Raw genomic sequence first — 24,858 nt, 5'->3', positions numbered from 1 at the left:
AGTCAGAACCTTAATCAAACCTTAACAGCTGATAGACCCAAAATAGCCATGTTGATGCAAAACCACTTTTGAGTATTAGTAAAGGTGACTAACAGAGGTGTATTTCCAAGGTAGTGATACAAAGAGCTGTACTACACCTGTAATCACTTTTCATGTACTGGGAGAACAAAGAGCTTTAATATGCGTCTCCGCTCGCATGCCGTAATTAAACTTTGGCTTCTATTAATCCCTGCAGTAAATTGGAACACGGGAAAGATTTAGCAGGCCATGCATCACTAGACTATGTGAAGAAGGCAGTTTTCATAAAAACATTCCAAGCAGTCTATTGGGTAGTCCAAAGCAGAGTTGTCTTATTTAGCAAGGAAGAACAACAAAGTATAAGAGCCACTCTGGTTGTGTCATGAGAAAATGTCTCATTAGGAAAAGAAATGTACACTTCTGAGTATTTGAAATGTTGGCAATCCTGCATGGATGGGTCAGTCCAAAGCTACAAGGAGGGCAAGAGAGGGATTATTAAAGCAGATGCAGATTCAAATCTTGTCCTCCATCACTAATGCCAAAAGATCAGAACCACATGTATACTGTGTGCATCCAACTTTCAGACTTGTGCATCAAGAATTGTTCAATCTTTTTTCTGTCTCTCACCTCATAAAACTCCATTAACATAATTCAATCCATTGGCAGATTACAGATGTCCTATAGTGGCTGAACAATGCGTTTTTTGAGATGTCTAGAAAGCTTGGTGGCTCTCATTGTAATTCCAATAAATAGGGATAGAAATCGTCAAGAATTAAGATATTCCAGTTCCAACTTCTTGAATATTCTGTCCTTAGCAGTTTCATCAGGAATTATTTTGACTTTTAAGGAATAAATGTCTGGGAAAAATAAATAAAACTAATCTCCTTCATCTAAAACAATTATTTTAGAGGTAGCATAAATGCAAAAAATGGTCTTAAATATATCAATAATGATTTAAAATCATGTGAACATATTCAACTCATAAATAAAACGCCTCTGATAAAATGCACATTGCATCTTTAACTACACACCATTAAATGAATTAGTCAGAAACTAATTTAAGACTGAGACTGATCCACACTTTTGTTTCACTATAAAGAACCGGTTTAGAGTCATTTGTTCTGTAATCTGACTACATAGGTTTTTCTTCCGTGTGTTTTTGATTCATTAAAAAGAAATGACTCATTAGAACAATTTGTTCAGAAATCGAACTACACTGACTAAAAATGTATGCTTTTTATAAAAAAAAGAACCAGTTCATAAGGGTCATTCATTGATTAGCTAAAAATAATCACTTGATCACATTTGCTTTCAAATAAAGCTTACCTTCAAGCAGCTTTTCATAATTTTGAGTCTCTTTAATCAAATTACTGTGTAAAACAATTAATTTAAAAGGCAAATTTATGAAAAACAAAATGTGTTGCAACATCACTCTTTATTTAAATTGTTAACTTCTTGGAAACCCCCAGTACATGAGAGAACAACAATTACCAATGTGATAATTGTTTAGCTAACTGACCCTTAACAAAGGGTCAATTGTCAAAGCCATGACCTGGCATGACCTAACTTAAGATAATTGGCCAAGTGTGCACTGCTATTGTCTGATGCCAATTTGATGTGCCTGAGGATTTCAGATGCTGTTAATCTCACACAAACCTAATTCTGTTTGACATAGAATTAAGTAACCACTTCCTAATCCCCATGTGTCCTGTTATTAGTCTCCCGACCAGAGTACAAACATCTTAGGGCACCTCTTGGCTGCATCTTGAGCCGGAGAGACCAACGCTAATTACCTGCAAGCACCCTTCCTGATCGCAGGGAGACCGAGTGTCATCCGCTGCTCATTTGTGTCAACAGAAGCACACTGTCCAGCCTGTGCTCTATTTAAAAAGCTCTTCAGTGTACTGCTATCAAGTGTGAAGGACAGCTGCTGAGGAACGGCGTGCGACTGCTAATGACAGAATGTTGGATTAATGACCTGGGAAGACGAGCCAACAGGCCAGTGTCAGAGGTGCTCCATTCCCAGCAGGGCACTCATCGTGTGGGCAGGGGGGTGGCCTACCCCCTTTATACCCCTCATCACCGGCCAAATACTCCATATGCAAGAGTGTTGGATGACAGATGACATACAGTAGGGATTACCTGCTTCATACCACACAAGGGGGGGAAATACTCCATGCCTACTTATAAGTAGGTCACCTTCAAAAAGAGCAGATAGGTGAAACTGCTGTTGTACAAGTGAACTAAAATCAAATCAAAAAGATCAAATAACACAAGTAAAACTTGGATACAAAGACTGACAAAAATGAGCAAACCAATGACTAGATAGTGTGATTTTAAAAAAACAAAACAAAAAAAATGTAAATAAAATAAAAATAAAAAGCAAAATCCATGAGCACAGAATAAAATAACAGTACTGACTGGTTTAAATTTTCAATTCTGTCTTTAAATTTAATATATATTTCATTTTATACATTTTAGACAGTTTTATTTTGAATAATAGTGCTGTTATGGTAAATTGAAAGTAAAATGACAAAAAATTTATGTTGTTAATGGAAATAAAATAATATATAAATGAATATAAATGAAAAACTTAAGCTTAAAAAAAATCAAGATAAATGTTCAATAAAATTAGAAATCTTGTCTTCACTAGCTGAAATAAGTTGAAGTTGAAGTAGTGAAATTACTAAAAATAAAATTAAAATACAAATAAATTAAAGCTACATTTAAATATAAAAAAATGACAAAAGCACATAAAAAAAGAGTAAAACTGAAAATATATCAATTCAAACTATTGAAAAATACTATTACAGTATAGGCTTAAATAATAATGAACACTATCTAATTTTAAAAAACAAATTCAAACATTTTATATATTAATTTTAACAAATAAAACTAACATTTTAGTGTATTTTCACACAATTTTTTGTAAACAACAGGTTTTAATTTAAATTGTGTAAGTTTTACTAAAGAGCGATGAAATAAAACAAAACTTTGTTAAACATCTCACTGACAAAATTGACACTCACACTGCTCTATACAGAAATCTTTCCTCATCTCTCGGTTGCACTGATTGCAACACACTCCCCCCAACCGCCCCCTCACTACACCTTCATCCCATCGCAGCGAGAGTGGGGCGAGAGCAGCTCTTTTCGGCATGCGGGTGGCACGTGGGTGTGCTGAAAGTGAGGTGGGGAGAGAGGAAAGCGCTACTTTTTGCTCAGCGCTCGACGCAGCTGCCACCTCACCAACTCAACGAACAGCCTCTGCCAACCAATCCCACCGAGCTCAGCTCACCACCTGTTCTACAGAGAGTCAAAACAGAGCTCTCCTTGAATAACCCCCAATCAAGCTTTACCATTTTCTCCGGCTTTCGGACAACCCACTGCCAAAAAGTCATTATGATGAGCAATTACAGTCGATTCAAGTATTAGCCTGTAATATGATATAAATATATTCTTCCGTCCAGGAATATGTGATCAACAACAAAGATTTGAGACAAAAGGACAAAAACTAGAGAAGCCTAAGATCTTTTTATTTGGAAAACTGGGCACATTAAACAAACCAAAAGCCCATATTTAACTTAAAACAGATTGTTAGCAAATATCACAATTATCTTAAATTTAAAGTGACAACAGTTTCTAATTTTTAAAGCGATCTAGTGCTATTTTATATCCATCTAGTACTTTGCATTCTGGGTATTAGTGATGTAATGATAGTAATGTAATTATGTGGATTTTCATGCAAATTAGTGATACATTCTGCTGGTCATTTGCAGTTTCTTTTTTTCTTTGTTAATAGATTAAGATATAGATAACCCATGGTTAAAATAGAGGATTAAGTTAAAGTGGGGTCACATAAGTGCTGCTTTGTCCACCTTTGACATCTGGAGAGATATCAGAGCACAGGGGAGTCTGCGAGATAGGGAGATACGCATCACTAGAATCTGGGTCTAGCCGCAAATGTAATGGGTCTGTTGTTGTGATGCAATACCATACCAGAAACAGCCTTCGCCATCTGACCTTATCGAGACAGCTGAGCGGCCGCACACACGCTTGCATGTGGCAACTGAGTGGGCATGAAAACCAAAGGCCCGGCTTCAACTCCAGCACGCATTCCTCCACCTCTTCAGACGCTCACACATGCACCTTGCCAAACAGGAAGCGTGCTCCGTTGCAGCGGTGCAGCTTTTGGATGGTGTGCGATTTGCATTGTCAAAGAGAAGGAAACGAAAGGAGGGCGTCTTTCAGCTCTCTGCCTGCACGCCCTGTGCGGCGCGATGTGTGGGAGAGCGAGGCAGGACAGTTCCTGCTCGCTCTCTCGCTGAATTTCCATGTGCTTTGCCTACGGACACACGCCGCTCGCCTCGTCTCTGCCCGGCTACAGGAAACAACAGCGCGCACACTTGTTGTCCAATCCTGAACTATTCAAATTCAAATGCTCTGTTATCTGGAAGTGGCATGAGGAAGAATAGAACAGCTGAGGGGCTGTGAGGTGCTGAGTATATACTGTACAGCCTGGCAGTAAAGAGAGAATTACAAATTACAAATATAGCAATTAGTGAGAAGAACAATCGAATGTTAAAACCCTCACATATGCCCACACTTCGCATGTTCATGAGAGTTTATGAGAAAACCGATGCCCAATGCATGAATGAATGATTCATAAATGAAGTCATCGTAGTTGAGTAAACTTCTTTAGTGGCAAATGTAATACAATTTTGGTGTTCCCAGTTGCTCCAATAAGATTGGAAGAAAAATAAGTGAATAATACCATAAATGTAAGTCTCAACGGCTCTAGACACTTGAATATTGTATGGATGATATTTACAATATTTTTATACTTTTTTTATAGGGCTAGATATTGATTTACATGTCCCGATTTGACTCGTTTTGAGTCGCAAGCTCTCGATTTGATTTGATTCGATTCTCTTTTTTTTTAGCACATTCAGTGAATATAGTTCTAATACAAATTAATATTTCTACAAAAATAATAACAGTAAACATCAGTTTACAAATGGTGAATAAAAAAAATCAATTAAGAACCACAGGCCTGTATTTTAAACCTATTCTTTTTTTAAACAATAATAGGGCCATATAAAATGTTCCTATTATTTTTTCATAATAATCAATCAAATTAAATTAATTTATCCTAATCAAATAAAATATTAAAAATATATATTATTCCTTTAAAAATAAATATTTATTAATATGTATTAGCAGTAGTATCAATTGAGTATTAAGACAGCTAAATAGTAATATATTCTGGCGTTTCTTAACGTTAAACTAAACTTTTATTTTGACAGGTTGCCGTGAGGAACTTGTAGTTGCTGTGTATGTGATATGGCGTAGTTTCTCAAATGAAACGATAAAATGATAATGAAGACAAGCTGGAGATGATATTTGTGTATTCATATCATTATAGTGAGACAGCAGAAGCTGAAAACACCCAGAGTGTCGTTTGCGCTTTAGTATGTGTGTACGTTTGTAAACAAAGTGTGCTGCGCCATCCGCCGTTCATTCATTCATATGTGTAATATCAAGAAATACCAGAAAAGATCGATTTAGCTGCTTTTGAGAATCAATATCGAATCAACGTCATTAAAAATAAAAACGATTAATCGAAAAATCGTTTTCTTTTTTCTTTAGCCCAGCCCTACTTTTTTTTTTTTTTTTTTTACTATAGAGTGCTTTTAAAACTTGAAAGCTCCAGTTCCCATTCATTTAAATTGACAGACAGTGACCCAGACATTAGTCAAAATATCTCCTTTTGTGTTCCATGGAAGACAGAATGTCATCAAGGTTTGGAACAAGAGGTTGAGTATATTATGACAGAATTTTTGGGTAACAAATCTGTTAACTTATTTTCCGACCCAAAGATACTGTCTCAAACATAGAATTGTTTGTCAGAGAAAGGTGTGCTCCATGCGTGGTTGCTCGTAAACGGTTTAGGTGAATGAGAATGTATGTGTGTGCTCGTTGGTGCATACGTACGAGTTTCCGTGTGTCTTTGTATAACTGTATTTGTGTGTGGGTGGATGGGTGCTCTATTTCTGATCAGATGAAACACCTGCACATACTATTGTTCTGCTTGGGAAAGACGAGACTAGTTTTGCTCCCCTTGCGCCATGTGCTTTATTCTTTATGTGTATATGTGTGCGCAGATCCTTTGTTTCTTCAACCCAATACACTGTTGTCTTTTTTGCCATTACCTAATTACTCAGCAAAGCACTCATGTAATCTAGTGACATGTCTAGTGGCATAATAAATTCTTAATGCACTGAATCGATACAGACAGATCAATCAGAGCAAGGGTTGAGGGTCAAGAGTCTCCCGCCGTGTTGAAATTCACTCGTACTGTATCTCCATTCATCCTCACACAAACTACTTCCTGCTTTTATTCTTCTTTCTTGGTCTGCTTCTCTCTCTTCTAAGCTCCACTAATACAGCTTCTCTATCCATCTAATTCCATCAAGGACAAAGCACAGTTCTGATAGGTTCCCATAGTAACAGAGAATGTGTTGCTGCTTTAGGGGGCTTTTGTGCATTGTCTTCTTCGGCGAGGTTCATACAAAAGCTCCAGGCTGACCGATAGCTCTCGTTTCCCTCAACCTGCAGCCGTCAGCATGACCTGGAACCCCTGCTGCGGTTCAGATCAGAAGCAGATATCTCAGAGTTATAGATCATGGACGTTGTGCTCTTCTGATGACTGAGATCCTCCATTAGCATGACACATGCAACTGCTGAAAGGGAAAGATTTGTATAATCATCATGCATAGTGTTTTTGCCGTGTGTTTCATGAAGTCGATCGCTCATACTAGGCCGTTTCCTCTACTTAAGGGCTAATGGATGACTAAATGTATCAAGGAAGGATTTAAGTGATATCAGATGGCATAAAGGAACTGTAAACAGGCAGTGCATCTGCTGCACTACCTACAAACTATGTCTAAAAGATTGAGTCTGTTTCAAAGTGCACACTGTAAGACTGACATCCTCCTTCGCACATTTAAAGCATTATTTTGTTCGATGGTTTAACATTTGAAAATGAAGAAATGACAAGTAATAAAATAATTATTATTACTTAGGGGTTTTTTTTTACACTTCAAGTACAATAGTAATATTTCCTACTTTGTTCTTATTTAGTAATTATAATTATTATTAAAATTTGAATAAAATAAAGATTGAATAAAAACAAAGTAATTTCACTGTAACAATATATATATATATATATATAGTTATTATTATTATTATTAAAAAGAAAAATGCCAAACTGTATAACACAAACAGGCACAGTAAACCTGGATTCTTTTAAATCACAATTACAATTGTTTTATTTTCTGGAAATCATATAGGCTTATTTGAAAGAGCAAGTGGCCAGTCAATAATCATTTAAATACTCACTGTTTCAAAGTTTACCCAAAAGACATAAACATGTCTTTTTTCAATTATGACATTAATGTGATTTTAGTGTTCTTAAAAATAATAATAATCACTTTCTATTTTTTTCTATTTAAAGTTAAAGCATATTTTCCATTTAAAAAATATGAGAACAATTTTAGCTCAAAAACTACAGAATGCATTATGCTTTTGTAAAATTAAAATCTATACATTTATGCTTTTAAATCTTGAGCCTTTAAAAACTTGCCTCATTTGCATCCTCTGTAACCTTGATTTTAACATTGTAAATGCTGTTAATGAAGCTGAAACAAGAATAGTCCTTAAAAGACACACACATTACTTTTTGCAGTTACGTCGCATGTACTTTACACAGCTAAATCAAAAACATTTCAACCAACTTGGAAAAAGAGCTTGCGGATGTTTTAGCCCTGACTTGTAAGAAAAGGTCAAATAGTTCAATCCCTCACTCTCCTTGAACAATTTCATTCCATTATTGGTCATTGTCTTCTCTGTATTTGGGACAGAATGTTCACCTGATGATCAATCAGAGAAATTTCAAACAGCCCATGCTACGAGCTGCTACATTCAGGGTTTTTGGTCACAAACTAATTGTAGACTTTAAACATTAAAGAGCTGTAAGGCAGGAATCACGTCTCTTTCCAGAGAACTGTGGTTACTGCATCGGCAGCTTGAATGGAAGATGCCTGACCTGACAGCCCTTCAATAAGGTGAAAAGTCTCATGAACTATATAGGGACAAACACCTACATATACACACACAGGTCAGGCGATGTCCTGATAGTGAGCATTTTCTGAATGGTAATCCATAACAAAAGGCCTCCATTGCCACACTGAGCTGAAAAACACAGCTAACAGGTGCACAGATTGCCTGTAAGTATTAGTCATAATCACTGACTTGTCATTAATGGACTGTTGAGCTGAGTGAATGACATCATCATGCTCGCGCTGGTCAAAAGTTCACAAGAATGTAATTTCGAAAGAATGTTTAAAAAACAACTGAACTGAACCAAAAGTCATTTTAGTAACATTCTAAAAATGGCAACGCTCACATGCTGATGATAATAACAGGCTGAAACATGTTTTCTGATGTACAGTGTGTACTGACCAACTGTTGACCAATTAATGAACAAATGATTCTTATGAGCTGCTGATTTGTAGTGAATCAAATCAGTTCTGATTTTTAGTGAATCAAACGCATACAGTGTAACCAGTCTATTTGGTTATTAAAAAACAAATGATTTTTATTAGCCGGTATTTTTAGTCATTTAAAATCACTTCAGAAGGTCACATTATGCAGCAGAAATCCAAATGCTCACTTAGTCCAAATGTGAAACTATTTTCCGTACTCAAAGCACCCTTACCAAAGTTCCTCTCATCACCTTTGTCATTTTGATCCACTTATAACTCACCCCTTGCCAGAAGAAGATTGACAGAATGACCTTTTGACCTCTCCATACCCACCAAGCTCATGCTCCCTGAAGTAAACAAACGCATGCCACTCAGAAGAGGGCAATGCCCACCCAACTATCGTACAGCTGTCTTTCTACAAGGGGCTGCATGTTTTTCCAATTAGCACAGCGTATGATAACCCAAAGGCACTTTACTGTCACCTTAAATCAGCAAAGAGCATCACAACACTCCTAGCCAATTGGAGTCAAGAGCAATCAAGTGCCATTTAGCCCACTGTGATACACATCGGCACGGCAAACCCTCTCAGACTTCCACATCAAACAAATCAAACTGTTCAAATTTGTTGCTCAACATTACCTGAACTTTACAGACTAAACACAAACAGAAAAGTTCAACGGCTTGCCTGTCTTATCACCTTGAGCAAACTATGGTTACATCACCAGACTGCTTCAGGCATGGATCAACATTTTTCACCCACAATACTCCAGTGCAGACAGACACAACACTTCACACTCTACCTACGGCCCAGTGCTAACCACCGAGTACCAACAATGTCAAGCACACACCATAACGAAGATGACAGCACCACACCCTGAATCAAGCAACACACATTAAATTTACTTTTATACACTCTTGTATATTTCCTTAGCTTAGTTGGTGCCTCAATTTAGTTGATTCACTGGGAGGCTTGTGCAGTGCCTGATGGTTATCAAGGTTTTATACGTCTATTTTTACAGGGCAAACTATGTACAGTCACAAACAGCTCTTTGTATCCTGAGCATATGGTCGAGGGAGACTGAAAGAAAGAAAAACAGAAGAGGTCTGGCCTACAAAAAGTGTGCACACAACACAACATATACATGACATCAGGCCTACCTCAAAAACCTCCACCAAAACAATGCATGCATTGAAGATGACTATATTCTAAAATAGATTAGAAAGTTTGTTCTACTTTTACTATTTTCACTTCCTCCTTTCGATTCTAGTCCCACATATTCGTTATTTTTCTTATCTCGAACTCAACCCAGAAAAAAAGTTGACTGCAAGTTCATCAAAAGTGACTGAAAATAATGAGAGGCGAGAAATACTTCCCAAATCGGTGATGATATTCATCATTCTTGTAATGAATAATTAGCCCAACTAAATTACCTGCTCATTAATAATGCAGCCCTATTAACAAAGCTCAGAAACTGCAGTTTAAAAAAAGCGCGACGGGTTTCGAGTAACACACCCTCGCGCAAACGTTTCTGGAGATGCTTTACCAAATACACAGAAACCGATGACGTCACTGCTTTACGGACTTCTTATTGATGCAACTGCAAGCATAGCATAAGCACCTGTGCTAATTTATGTAAACCGACACGATTTTGGCATCTTAAGCACATCTTAAACATACTGTACCCAGTGTTTGGTTTTCTTGTCCTGACGGTCCCGGGAATCTGATCCAGGTACACACCCTCCTCACACACCCTGTTCAGAAAGAGAAATGATAATGTCATTACTCCATGCAACACTGGTTTTATTAAAGCACACAAATACCAACAAAGAAATGTGAAGAAGTATTCATTATGTCAAGTCATCTAGTGCATAAGTTATCTTTAATCCTGCGAGGTATCTGTAATTAATCACTACACATTATCAGCAAGGGTATGTCAGTGGCTTAACAAACTTGTTCTCGTAAGCTACTGAACTTGTGCCAAATGTGTCCGGCATCGGTCAGACCCCCTGTCAATGCCTGCTAACCAGCTGTCACTTCAGCCTGACTCCTTATAGGACTTAAAAACAAGCAGCAAAGCAGCAAGAAACCACAAGCATCATTTCTTTAATTTCATTCGCATTCTTTTTCACTGCTCCTCTACTATCTCTCCCGGCCCAGGTCAGTGGCTCACCTGACATGGCATCCTTCAGATCCTCAGGGGTTCCAGACCTCCTTCCTCTCTGCTGTGACAGTCGCGCAAGCCTGTACAATCACCATTCGCTCACGTTCTGTGAGCGAGCTATTTCCCTGCCACTGTCTGCAGCCTTCTCTCTCTCTCCCTCCCTCTCTCTCTCCCTCCTCCCTCACTCCCTCGCTCTCTTTCTTTTGGTTGCTCCCCCTCCTTCTACCTTCACTTGCTCAGAGAAAAGAGCAAAAGAGGGAAAAAAATGATCATGTTTCTTCGGCGTAAGCAGCTGCTCTCTGATTGGTCGGATGGTCCGAAGGAGGCAACAGCCACGGCGATGGCTGCAGATATTAAAATAGGTTTCGCCTTGCCCTGCTGCTGCAGAAAACGAAAGAAAAGAAGGGCAGGAGAATGAGTGCGAGTGAGAGACTACCTCTTTTTCAAAGCAGGAAGGAGGGGAGGCCGTCAGTATTTCCTGTTATGCAGCTGAAGCGAGCGAGGACATCACGCGCAGCATTCGCACTCTGGCGGGCTGTCAACACAGACGCCGGCTCATCCTGACACTCTCAAGTCGGCCTCAGGATTAGAACACACACACATGCAGATTTCTCCCAGCATCCTTACTGGATTCAATTTAATGCTGTGTTGTGAGTTAGAGAGCTAGTTTTAATACTGCCATGAAATAGCAAGTATTGCTGTATAAAATGTTGTGAGAAAATTAAAACCACATTAAAAGAAGCGCCTCCGTCAATCGCTCATCTCTGATTGTCTTCAGTAAAGACTCAGCCTAAGTATGTGGCCACCCTAAATTGCTATTTTACTTCCTAACCTTGTGTTCTTGTGAAAAAAATCAAATTATGTAACCTGAAGCAACAGGTGGAAAAGCACAACCCAGATGCTGGCATCCATTCTGTCACACTGTGTAAGCGGTGATATGCCTCAACTGTTTTCTTCCATACCAGCACCATGAGAACAAATCCGTCCCCTCATCATGCACGTGAAAAACAACAGTGGTCGGCTACACAATTTAGCATTTAACCACAACTGGTGCATTTTAGTTTTCCTGTACCATAAACAGCAAAGCATGCCGCTAGCACTGCCATTGTAAAAAAATTAATAAAAATAATAATAATAAAAGACCTTGATCCAATTAAAAGGGCATGAACTCTAAAAGACTTGGAGCCAGTGCCCTCTGTAGACAAATGACAGTGTGTTTTGAGTAAGTGCTGGTGAATGACCTTTGCCTTCCTAAATTTGTGCTGAGGGTTCACAGCATTTAATGGTTCAGTTTGCACTGGGGAACAGGCTGTCACAAAGAAAGCTTTTTCAAATTTCCATCAAAGTGGCACTTAAGAATTTGAAGCCTTTGAATATGCTTCCCTAATTCCAGGAACCTATTTGTTTATGTTGGCATAACTGAATGAAAGCCATTTCCAGAGTTTAATCATAAATATGTGTGTGTGTGTGTGTTTGTGTGTGTGTGTGAGAGAGAGAGAGAGTGAGTGAATGTTTTAAGTGAGAACATAGCTTTAAAAGCGACTTTCCATCAGAAACAATCACGAAAAACTTACCAGAAAGCCTAGATGTGTCAAAGCTCAACACAGAATCAATGTGATTGATTCTGTTGTGGAAAAAATGCGTAAGGACATTTGTCAAAAATCCAGCTCTGTCTATTTCTTCTTGATGGATAGAACCCAGGTGATGGAAAACAAAATGATGTTTATGTATCATATGTCAGTGTCAGGAAGAGACACTGTGGGTGTGTTTATGAATTGAACTGGACATATATATCAAGCCAGTGCAAAGGGCACTGGTTCATCTTTTTGGCATAGTCAAATAAACTAATTTGCCTGATGGGTTGTAAATACTTGGCTACACCCTTGACCATGTCTCTACTGGTGTGCTTGGTTGTTACATAACCCTACTGCCTATTCCTATACCTGATATACAATAGATAATATCTTCTATTAATCATGAAAGAACAGAACAGTAAACATTTTTGACAGAAATGCTTTTCTGTAGCTCAAACAGTACAGCGTTAGCAACGCCAAGGTCATGAGTGCAAATTTCCATCAAAAGCAAGAACTGATTAAAAATAATAATAATTTAAATGTGTACTCTGAATACAATGTATATCCACTTTGGATAAAACTGTCTGCATATATATATATATATATATATATATATATATATATATATATATATATAAAATGTTAACATTATTTTGTATATAATGTATGTTTGAGCTGCCACATTAAAAAAATAATAATAATAACAATATTTCCTCCTATCACAGCATGGTAATTTACAGCAGGTGCCATCTGACTTGAGCAACATACGCTTGTCGAGAGTCTCCCTAATTGGGCCCTTCACTGACGGAGAGCGCGTCATGGAACATTCCCGGAACGAGCTTAAGTCCCACCCACCTTCTCTCCTGCTCACACACACGCGCACGGGCGGTGTGTACATGAAAATACAGACCACAACATTACCCATGCTGAAAAAAAAACGAACGGTCTGCGACAACAAAAACAGCACAAACCATATAACATTAATGACAGTCGCTCCCAAGATAATGATTTATTTCACTTTCCCGCACCAGCCTTGCAAATTCCTCAGGATATTACGCAATATTCACTATCTCCAACCAAGCAAACGGGGTATTCCCCACATGTCCCAATAAACGGTGGGGACCCATCCGGTACTCATTTTCACTTTATCGCGCTTACAAAAAAGAATGTCACTCCTTGACATACTAAGAATAAGGTATATAAGACTAAAACTCACCGGTAGAACGTTTTCAAATCCGCCTACAACATTCCAAAAGAGTGTCAAACGCCACTGTCGCCACTTCCAGCTCTGGCACAAAATATCAGTTTGACTCGAATTGTGACGACAACGCTGCAGACGCCTGTTGGAGTACAATGTAGTGCTCTTTGCTTCAGAAAGATATGAAAGTGACTTAGTCCGCTTCGGCTGTGGGGAGACGGGGTTATTCCTAGCTACGCTTCCCAGAATAGAAAAACGAGAGAGGGAGAAAGAAGTAGAAAGCGAATCTGCGCGCGCGCGCGTGTATGTGTGTGTGTGTCAGTGTGATTGTGACGTCATCGGATCCCCCAGCGCGCGTCCTCGAAGAGCTGCAGAGGGGGGGAGTGGGGTTGACCGAGACTACCCGCACGGCCTCTTCCTCGTCTTGATAGGAGGAGGGAACTCCCTTGGTGAAATTTCTCCAGAACGAGCTCCTCTGAATCCAAACCGCGACAGATGTCTCGTGTTCCTGCAATTTGATGTATCAGGGCAGGGCGGGAACGCTCACTGACATTAGGTCTACTTGACTTGCATGTAGCACTAGAGTAAAGGAGTAAGATTGTACCTTCATAACGTTAAAGCAGTATTAAATGACAAATTAAGATTTATTATCTGTACCCAGATGTAGATCATCCATAAACTGCTGCATAATATGACTTCTTTCAGCATCACATTTTTTTCTGCTTTCTACTCTAAAGTGACCTGTTTTCCCTGCCTCTATGCATGACACATTGTTTAGGAAAGAAAAACCCTATAGGCTGTAAATAGAGGTAGGTTACCTAGTTGTCCATCTGAATCAGTGTGTGTGTGTGTGTGTGTGTGTATGTCTACACATTAAGTGACAATAAGTTGATTACTGTTCAATATTACTTAAATGCTGCAAAATGCAATCTTTTTCTAAGCATTATATTATATACATTTAAGCATGGTCATTGTTCACATGTATGTAAGTTTTGTTTGGCCCAAATAAAGAGAGATTGTTAAAGTAAATAGAAATTATTGCTTGGTTGCCTGTTGCTGTTCAATTTGTGTATGTGCCTGAGGTTTTTGCCTATGTAGTGGGGACCAAATATCCTCATAAGGACAGTAAACCCTACATTATGGGAAACCAACATGCAGGAAGGATTGTTTGAGGCTTCAGTTTAGGGGAGGGAGATACAAAATGTCTTTAGCTCATTATGAAATCATTAGAAATTATGGAAAAGTCCTGTCTGTGATATGAAATGTGCATATTTGTCTTCTCGGGAGTGTGCATCTGTTCTGTATTGTATTAAATGGATTACTGGCTAGGTTAGAGTGGCTTATGTTTCCTTTAAGGAGCTCGTGATCACATAAGCTGTGACCTGGAGTTCCCTACACATTGGCAGTAGGGAGCTCCTCTGTAATCCTCAGCAAGGGCATCCCCAAAGAAGCGCTGACATCTTGAGTCACTCAAGCATAATTGACAGTGCACAGACATAAATCAGCATTGCCGGACAAGCTTAGGCATCACAGTCAATGATGCTTTCCCGCAGGAAATAAAAAGGAAATGGAAATGTCTGCACTTGACCCAAAGGGCTTGTTTCATCAACATTTATCAAGTCATCTCATTGCACTGGTGGGCGTTTGCTCGCTAGTGCCTGTGCAGGTGTCTGCATGTACTCAGCTTGCAAAGTAATTTTCTCAAGGACACGAGGGTGTTCCCAGCAGCACAGATCAGTTCTCAGTTAATTATCGGTGGACCAGATAAAAACACTGCTCCATGTTATTATAAATGTTTGAATGTCATGAATCACAATGCACATTTGTTTCCCTGAAGGGATCACCACCATAAACATTCCTAGAAGCAAATCACAACTCCCATGGCTGTGATTACTGATATATTTTAACCTTCACCCACTCTTAATTTATATACTTATGTACATTAATATATATATGTGTGTGTGTGTGTGTGTGTGATGCATGTTACATTAATACAGATGTAGCTTACTTCATTGTTTACAAGCAAGGCAATGATGGGAGGGCCTTTATATCTGTACGTGATGTTGTGCCACAGCTCTTTGTTTCTGAATGTGTGCATGTGCATATTTGTGTGTGAGTGTGTGTGTGTGTGTGTGTATTTATATATATATATATATATATATATATATATATATATATATATATATATATATATATATGGGTGTGTGTGTGTGTGTGTGTACACTATACATACTATGCATTTAAAATATATAAGACTTGTAATATATAATATATATTTATATATATATATATATATATATATATATATATATATATATATTATGACATTATATAAATATTATATCCTACAATGATGCTTTACATAAAAAAAATCTTTATATTTATTTTAATTTTGATAAATTATTTGTATTAAATTTACTGTTTTTCAACATTGATAATAGTAAGAAATTCAGCATTTTAGAATTATTTCTAAAGGATCATGTGACACTGAACACAGGAGTAATGGCTGCTGAAAATTCAGCTTTGCCATCACAGGAATAAATACATTTTAATATACATTAAAATAGAAAGTTTACCGTTTTAATGTATTTTTGATCAAATAAATAATATACTTTAAAAAAAGACATTTAAATAAATAAATAAAGTAAAAATCTTAAAATCCCAAAACTTTAAACACTTTATATACACACACAGATACACACATCAAGTATTTGTTATGTTATTTTAATATCACTTTGTATAAGATTTTTTATATCTGTTTGCCTTATACCTGGTGAAATATTTTTGAAAAAATTGCTAATTCAAAACCCCATTCTTCATAATTAAATTGTCAAAACAAGCAGTCAACAGTAAACTTCCTCATGCTTTCTTTGAGTCACAGAGTCCCACTTCTCTTCACACTACAATAATGTGAAAGAAGTCACGTATACGCTCTCACATATATGACACAGAGGAATAGCCCAAGGCTGTATCTGTTTCTCCAGTTGAGACGGTGTAATATTGCTCCAACAGCAGTCATCATGCCAAAGCTTACATGGAGGGATCTGCCTCACCCTTTTCCACTCCCAGTTTTACCCCCAGTAATCTGCGACTATTGTGTAGCTTTCACATCCCTGTGATTAACCTCATACTCAGCAACACGTCATTCTCAGGAATCCCAGAGGTTTTTTTTTTTTTTTTTTTTTTTTTGCTCTTACAGCACTACCAGGAAATTACATAAGAAAATGTTACAGTTGACAAAGATCAGGTTGTCTTTGTGATAAGGCAGGGCACTAATGTGTGAATCCATGCCAAATAACTCTTTTCATCTCATGTACCAAAGCTGTAAAACTGCCCTGTAAAACTGGCAAAGGTCTGACGACTGGACACACCTAAAGACTCAGAGTCCATACCATTACAAATACTCCTTTGTTGGGTCTGCTGACTATAAAAGAGAATGCCACTATGATTCATTCGTTTGTTCAATTACAAGAAGTTACCTGACATGCTTACTAATGAATCACACACTCATCATCAACATCATCAGAACCATTAAATCAGTCTTTAACATTTACTTTTATTCAGATATTAAGATTTCATCTTTTTTAAATATTGAAATATAGGTGTTTAGAAATCAGTGTCAAAGGTAATTTTCAATGGCGGCCATACTGTAAGATCAAGACCTCTGGTGGTTGAGAATGATATTGCATTATCATCTTATTAACAACGTTTATTTTATTAATATTGTTAATGTTTCAAACATAATAATAAAAAATAACAAAATAAAGTCATGGCTGTCACATAAACCACTGCTGTTCAAAAATAATGTGTCGGTAAGATTTTAAAGAAATTAATACTTTTAATTAGTAATGACATAATACATTTATCAAAAGTGAAAGTAAAGACATTTATAAGGTGAAAAACAAAATCTATTTAAAATAAATGCTGTCCTTTTGAATTTCTATTCATCAGACAATCCTGAAGAAAAAATAAATTCACGGTTTTGACCAAAATATCAAGCAACACAAATGTTTTCAACTTTGATAATAAGAAATAATTCTAGACCAGCAAATCCGCATATTTGATGCTTCATGAAGTATCATGTGCAAAAATTGGAGTGATAGCTGTATGTAAAATATATTTGAACAGAAATAAAATGCAAATATTTAATTATATAACATTTTAATTTGGTATAATACAATAGCCACTTGGTATTATGCCACATGCATTGGCATTTAGTTTGACCTCTAACTGTGTGATCATCAACCTCTAGCTGTAGAGTACACTGGTGCCTTTTAATTGCTTTCTTTTTCATGGTCAATATGACTTTCAGTGTGTGCTTCCTCATCCCTATCTCATTTTCCAGGACGCTGGAGACCAAACAGAGGCCTCTGCATAAAGGCGGTTAACATGTTTTCATGAGATAAAAGCGCAGTGATTGCGGACTCTTCCATCCCGTGAGACCAAAGCCCTGTGTTTGAAGTTGACAACTGACAGAAAGCTGTAAAACATTGAAGTCTGGCAGAGCACAGGTTTTCCAGTATACATGGCACACACTGATTCTGTCCTCATGTTTTCCCACAAATCAGAAAGGACATCATTATAACAATAAAACGTTTGTTTTAACAGCCAGTGACCTATTTTTGACATTTGCCTATCTGTCAAATGCAATTATATTCACTGAATAAAGGCGATGAAAAAAGCTTGCTATCTTAATAAAGTCCCTTAGTAGAAGACAACACAATCGTAGTGAAGCATGACTGCTGATATAGTCTAAAAGTCTACGCCAGGGATTAAAAATAACACTCTTGGCTGAAGACAAAATTAATTAAATGAAAACAGTATATCCACACATCTGATATAAAACAAGACAATCACAAAATGATTAAAAGACTATCTAAAATTAAAAGAACACAAATGTTAAAATTAGCTGAAAATGTACTCATTTCTTCATTAAAACAGATTTGGAGAAATTTAGCATTACATAATTTGCTCACCAATGGATCATCTGTAGTGAATGGGTGCCATCAGAATGAGAGATCAAGTAAAAGGTGCTTGATTTGTGCATATTTTTCTCCTAATTCAGACAAAATTACTTTTTCACTAGAGAAAGCAATATTATGCATAGAAGACTTGTATTTTGGCGGCTTGAAATTAAAAACATCTAAATGATTAATTAATTACAAACACGCAGCTTGTGGATAGCTTTGTGGATTACTGCGATGTTTCTATCAACTGTTTGGACTTCCTTTCTGACGGCACCCATTCACTGCAGAGGATCCACTGGATTTCTCCAAATCTGTTCTGATGAAGAAACAAACTCAACATCTTGCAAAGCCTGAAGGTGCTACATTTGTAGTGAATTCTCATTTTTGGGTGAACTATTCCTTTAATTTAATAGATGAATAATTTATTTGCACTTTCAGTTAACATTCTAACAGCCTGCATAGCTGATTCATGGTCTACAATAAAAGCCAATAAATAAATATAAAAAGTGAGGTGAGTTATTCTTATATAGTCGTAACACTGCATGTTATTATTGCTCATAACTCTGTTTGCCCAGCTCTGTCATGGTGTATGTTTGCATTTTCTATGCACTTTCTCTTTCTCCAAACCAGTTATATAGTGTTTAGACACCTCTCAGATCAGCCATCTGTCTTTCTACACCTCTCCATTGTGGACACACACCTTGTGCTTTAAATATCTCTGCAGGTGTGTGTGTGTTATCTGTATATTTGGACAGGCTGTGACCGCAGACCATAAATGGTAATGATATGAAATGTGTGGTGTGACGATGGAAACCCCATTGCTTTCGGTGAGTGTTTTATATACACATCGTATCATTTATTGGTTGTTAAGATGATGATGAAAGCCGCCGGCACAGTAAATAACACTCAAATCTCGAAGTCCACAGGGACAATTATAATCCCCACCACATGCATCATTCATTCTCAAGTAAATGGCCCATGAAAAAGAGAGAAGATACAGGATGCAGACCTGCAGGGTTGCGAAAGATCCAGATTTTAATAAATGGTTACTTATCAAATCATAAATGTGATAGAATACAGTTAAAAAATATTAGTAATATTAGGAAATACTATTACAAAATTAAAAATAACAGTTTTCTATTTTAATATATTTATACATTTTTGTGATAGAAAAGCTAAATATTTAGTAGCTGTTAATCAAGTAATATAAATATTATAAATGCAATCCTTCAAAAATCATTCAACTGATTTGGAGCTCAAAAAACATTTCTTAATATTATAGATGCTGGAAACTGATATGCTGCTCATATGTTTTTCACTTAATTTACTTGTTATCAAATTTAAATGCGTTCTGTTGCTACCTCAATTTAAGTGTAAGAACTGAAATGAAAATTTGAGCTCTCAATGAACACAATGTGATCGCTGAAGCTCCTGCGGTCCTGCCAACCTTCAACCAAAATGCTCATGATCTCTGTAGACGTTTTTTGATTAACAATAGGACAGTTATGAAAGCAAATTTGAATTTGGAGGCAACTGTAATGACTGCATAATATTTCCTCATTATCTGCGGGCTTAGAGTGGGAGGTTTCTGAGAAGGGACATCTAATTGGCAGAACCAGGACAAAGGTAAGCAAGAGGCGGACGAGCCAGTAGATGTGTGTGTTCGCTCTCTTCATTAGACTGATTGGGCAGACTTTGATGTCTGCAGACAAGTCCAAACATCAGAGTTTTTAAAGCGTGACTTTCCCCACACAACTCCAACCATGATGATCAATGTATCCAAAATACAGATATATTGCTCTACACACCATCTGTGAACTGCATTAAGACTTGCGGTTCAGTGCCTTAAACTCTTTTTTCAAATGTGGTAGAATGGTAGTTGCCATTGCACAGTTATTGGCTATAAACTATGAACTTCCTTAAGTTAACAGAAAATCGAAAGAGACATATAGAAAGCAGAGCAGGCCAGCCACACAAGCCACGAGCCCGTCTCCTTTACAGTCGCTGCTTGGTTTTGTTTTTTCCCTACTGCATTAACAAAAGGCAGTATGTCTTAGTTAATTCATTATACACATTTTTCCTTGCATTACTTGATAAACTTGAATTATACAAAGTTTTATGTGGCTCTCTGGTGTATGTGATTTGGTTTATCACTATGTTTAGTGTGAGAACGTTCCAAAAAAAACAACTCGGTCATGAAAATTCTATCCTCATCCATTTGTCCATCTATTGTAGACAGAATTATTGATTATAAAGCCAGAAACATACGGGCTTCTCACACTGCAAAGCCCCTTTATGGTCCAAAAAGTCCAATCAGGAAAACTTGATATTGCAGTTGGCAATCTAGCATATAAGGATGCACAGTATAGCCTTTATGTAAAAACATTGGGTGCTGCGTTTGCCAAATCAGTGACACTGACCTGGAAAATATGCAAATAATGCAGTGTTTAGAAACTTACAGTGAAATGTCCTCTTATGAATACCCAGGATTAATTGTTAACCCTGGATAAATTATGAGCAGTGGAAGCCATGAAACAAGATAACCCAGAATTTAATTGACTTGGGGTTTAGAATCACCTATGGTTAACTATTTCCAGTGTGAAAAGCCCAATACTTAAGGCAAGTGCGCTCATGTATCCACTAGCATTTGGCCAGCACACTTATTGTACTTGCGTTGGGTTACTCATTTTTTTGCAATGTCAATCTTTTGTAAATTCTAACAAAACTAAAAAAAATCACAACCGTTGACCAAGCACTCATGTATGTGTGTAAACTATATTTCTGGTATAATGGGAAGCAGTGGATACACTGCTGCATATCAGACCGATATTAGAATAATGAAATCGGTGCTACTTTCTTGTCTCTTGTATTACTCTTTAGGCTCGTGTACTCTTGTTTAATTGAAACGCAACTGACGCCATTTTACCTCCATTGATTGTGTTGAAAAATAGATTATAGTTAGACCAATGAGGGCTTTGGCATTACAGTGATATTATTCACTTTGTTGTTTGGCCAGTTGTTTTGCACATTAAGGGGCATTTTTCTTAGTGGAAGTCTCAAATATGCACAGGTAAAAAAAAAAATTAACTCAAATCAGTATTTAATGTTTGCATATTTATTGATTTGAGAGTAGGCATGCAGTATAGCAATTAAGTGTGATGATGTGCAGCCAAATGGTCAATATCACAAAATAAACCCTGAGAAAACCAAAACCAAAATAAACTGACTGTACTATCTGCTCAGCAATAATGTTTTCAAGTGTGAGATGGGACGCCTAAACTGTGTTTTCAAGACTTTTGGCACTATATCATACTGATAAACACATTTCACTGAGATCTACTCTTGCACATATATTGGATTTGAAATCTGAGCTTCGCATGTCGGAGAGCTTGGGGCCAACCGAATGAGATGAAGTTCTGGGTTGCTGGAGGACCAACTCATAGAACCACATGCATCTCACTCAAGTGCACTTACTGTGAACAAGTCTACCTCAGCTCTGGAAACTCTTGCATGCTCCCCACAGCTAACCACGAACTGTGGAGCACTCTTGCACTTTGGCAGACCCCATCAAACTCCACAGTAGGCGAAGAACCTGCACAGCAGTCAGTGTGCCTTATATTTTCTTTGCATTTTCTCTTTTTGCGCATGAGGCTTGGGTCAAGTTAGATAAATATAATGTTTATATATATATATAACTTGCTGGTAATAAGTGGATTTGTCTGTGATAATATGGCATGTGAGTGACAGTAAGTCCAAACATAAAAGCATTCGATAATGCTATTTGAGATGTGACAGCTAAAATCATGTCATTTACACATACTATCCCTTGGTCTGAAAAAATAAAAAAATAAAAATCATCCTGTCTTAGGTAATATAGGTAGATAGTCCAGTATAGTCCAGGTCACAGGAATTACACCAGCCCCTGTTACGCTGCTTTAAGTGGAGGCAGGCAGAGTTTTTTAATCCTCATTCCTTCATCCTCTTAAATGGCCAGTTCTGGGAACCATTTGTGTGCCTGTGGCAAGGGATTTTCCACTGTAAACCTCTTCGGCTGCTATATTGTATCATAATGCAGGTTTTACGGGGACAAAATGTTTTGTCTGCTACTGTCTGACATCTCTCAAAGAGTGATGGGCTCCAAAGGCCAATTATATGTTACAGTTTAATAGTTAAAAAGGGGTTGGTGAGAAAGGGTTGTTTTTGAAGGGTTATTTATGTTTCATTATATTCTGGTAGCTTTCAATATGCCTGATATTGAAAATGTAAGTAATATAATATAATATAATATAATATAGGGGAGAGGTAAGTTTTCACAAGGTAACCAACCTCAATAACCATAAGATTTTCAATAGTCCAGTCAGATGCATAAGTGGTTTAGTACTTTGGTTTCAACCACTTCAGTTTAAGACTGTTCTGGTTATCTGGTCTTTAATAATGTTCTCAATACATTCGCAGAAAACAATATTTATACTGTACATCATTTATGGATTTTAATTTTCTGAAACTTTTTAGTTTGATGTTCATTAAAAAAAAGGTTTTTTTTTTTAAGTTTACTTCTTGTTTCAGAACCTACAGAGAACATCAAAAAGAACATACACACGATGATTTAAAATAAAGATCAAATGTAATGTTGCCTTAATGTTCATAAAAAATAAAAATAAAAATAAAAAAGTTCCTTAATGGGAATGTTAGCTAAACTTTCTTAGAACAGATATTTGTTAGCTTGGAAAATAACAGTGGAAATTGCTATCATTTTTGTAACTTGGTATATGAACATAAAAACTAATGTTAAAAAAAGAAACCACCTAGTAAACTGACTAGTGTGACAACACAATGACCTAGACTAGAGACTAAACGTTTAATCTAAACATTTTGTACTATATGAGAGCAGTAAACAAATCCAGAAAATGAGCCTTCTGAGAGACAAACGAAAGATTAGACGAAACAAATCCCCAAAACTCTTATGATGCGGACCATCTTAACGCGCATGCGCGGACTCAAAGAACACGAGCTGCTCTGCACGGGCAGCGATGCTTGTTACTATAGCAACAACCTCTCGCGCACATCCGCCGCCTCCACCAACGTCTCGCACGGATCCGCGCGACCCTCTCCCCCTCCCCACCGCATAACAGCATCCCTCTGTCAACAGGATATGTCCTGAGACGGAAATACGACGGGGGAAGGAAAATGGCGCTCATCCCATCACAGATCCTCAGAGTAGCGATACTCCTCTCTTATTTTTCCATCCTCTGCAATTACAAAGCCATAGACATGCCCGCGCATCAAACATACGGCGGTAGCTGGAAGTTTCTTACATTCATAGATTTGGTAAGTGCATGTGCATCGTTCCCATGCAGTGCCTGATATATATTTATATGATATCTCCATAATGCATTATAAAGACAGATATGCAGGGTCCTTCAAAAAAGAATCCAAATGATAACACAAAGAGTCTTACGTCATATTTAATGAGCATTAAATGTTAATCACATGACGTAATGACTTTTTAATTCTGTAATGATGATGTCATGCTTTTCATTTGAAACATCATTAATAATGAATCATAATCTGAAGGGTTGGGCTAAATTACGATCAGTTCACAGGAGGACAAATTAAGGGTGAATTTACAGTTTTTACAAATAAATTGAAGCATCCTTTACTTTTCATCCTTTTGTTCTGGCAACATAAGGGACCAGTCTGTTCGAGTAAATGCAGGTCACATTAGGCAGCAGTAACTGCACGCACGCGCACACACACACTGACTGTTATGACAGTCTGTTAGCCAATGACTCATGTTTTCCACATAAACAGCCCATTTTCTCCCCCCTTTTTTGAAGTGATTTTTAATAGCAATAAAAGTTGTTTTGTTACACTTCACTTTTACACATCTGTTCCAGAGCAGTGTTTGCTTTTTTTTCCATTTTGGTTTGGGAATAATCTCATGTACAGATATGTTCTGTGCAGATGTGTTCAGATTACCGTGGATGGAGCTTTTCAAACCGTATGCTGTTTCATAACATCATGTTTTCTCCTAGAATCCATAGTACTTGTTGGAAATTCTAGTGCACTGTAGTCACTGCACTACAATTAACATATAACTATTGTTCAAAAGCTTGGGCACAGTAAGATTTTATTATTTTTTTTTTAACTAGTTATAATCAACAAGGATGCATTAAATTGAACAAAAGTGACTGAAGACATTTATAACGTTACAAGATATTACTTTCAAATTAAACTATTCATCAAAGAACTATACAAATATTAAGCAGAACAAATGTTTTCGATAAGAAATAAGAAATGTTTCTTTCTTATCTGCCAAAATAGTCAAACCCCAAACTTTCATGCATATGTGCACATCAAATTAATTTACAAAAACATTTATTTGAATAGTTTT

The 24,858-nt window shown here is 37.1% G+C and overlaps 1 protein-coding gene and 1 pseudogene across 2 annotated transcripts in view; one reads left to right on the top strand and one right to left on the bottom strand.

Moving 5' to 3' along the window:
• LOC113051055 (transcription factor HIVEP2-like) overlaps window positions 1–13,849 on the bottom strand; it is a 76,804-nt pseudogene extending 62,955 nt beyond the window's left edge.
• Window positions 13,850–23,500: 9,651 nt separating this feature from the next.
• The window catches only part of LOC113051053 (androgen-induced gene 1 protein-like), a 34,490-nt gene continuing 33,132 nt past the window's right edge, over window positions 23,501–24,858 (top strand). For both annotated transcript variants that reach the window (XM_026214668.1, XM_026214669.1), the window contains exon 1: window positions 23,501–23,792. In XM_026214668.1, the coding sequence (XP_026070453.1) occupies window positions 23,652–23,792 (141 nt within the window). In that variant the 5' untranslated portion in view covers window positions 23,501–23,651. The remainder of the gene's footprint in view (window positions 23,793–24,858) is intronic.

Source organism: Carassius auratus, chromosome 31, assembly GCF_003368295.1.
Source record: "Carassius auratus strain Wakin chromosome 31, ASM336829v1, whole genome shotgun sequence".
NCBI lineage: Eukaryota > Metazoa > Chordata > Actinopteri > Cypriniformes > Cyprinidae > Carassius > Carassius auratus.
Note: the sequence above shows the minus strand (reverse complement) of the source record. Positions and strands in the feature narration are given on the sequence as shown.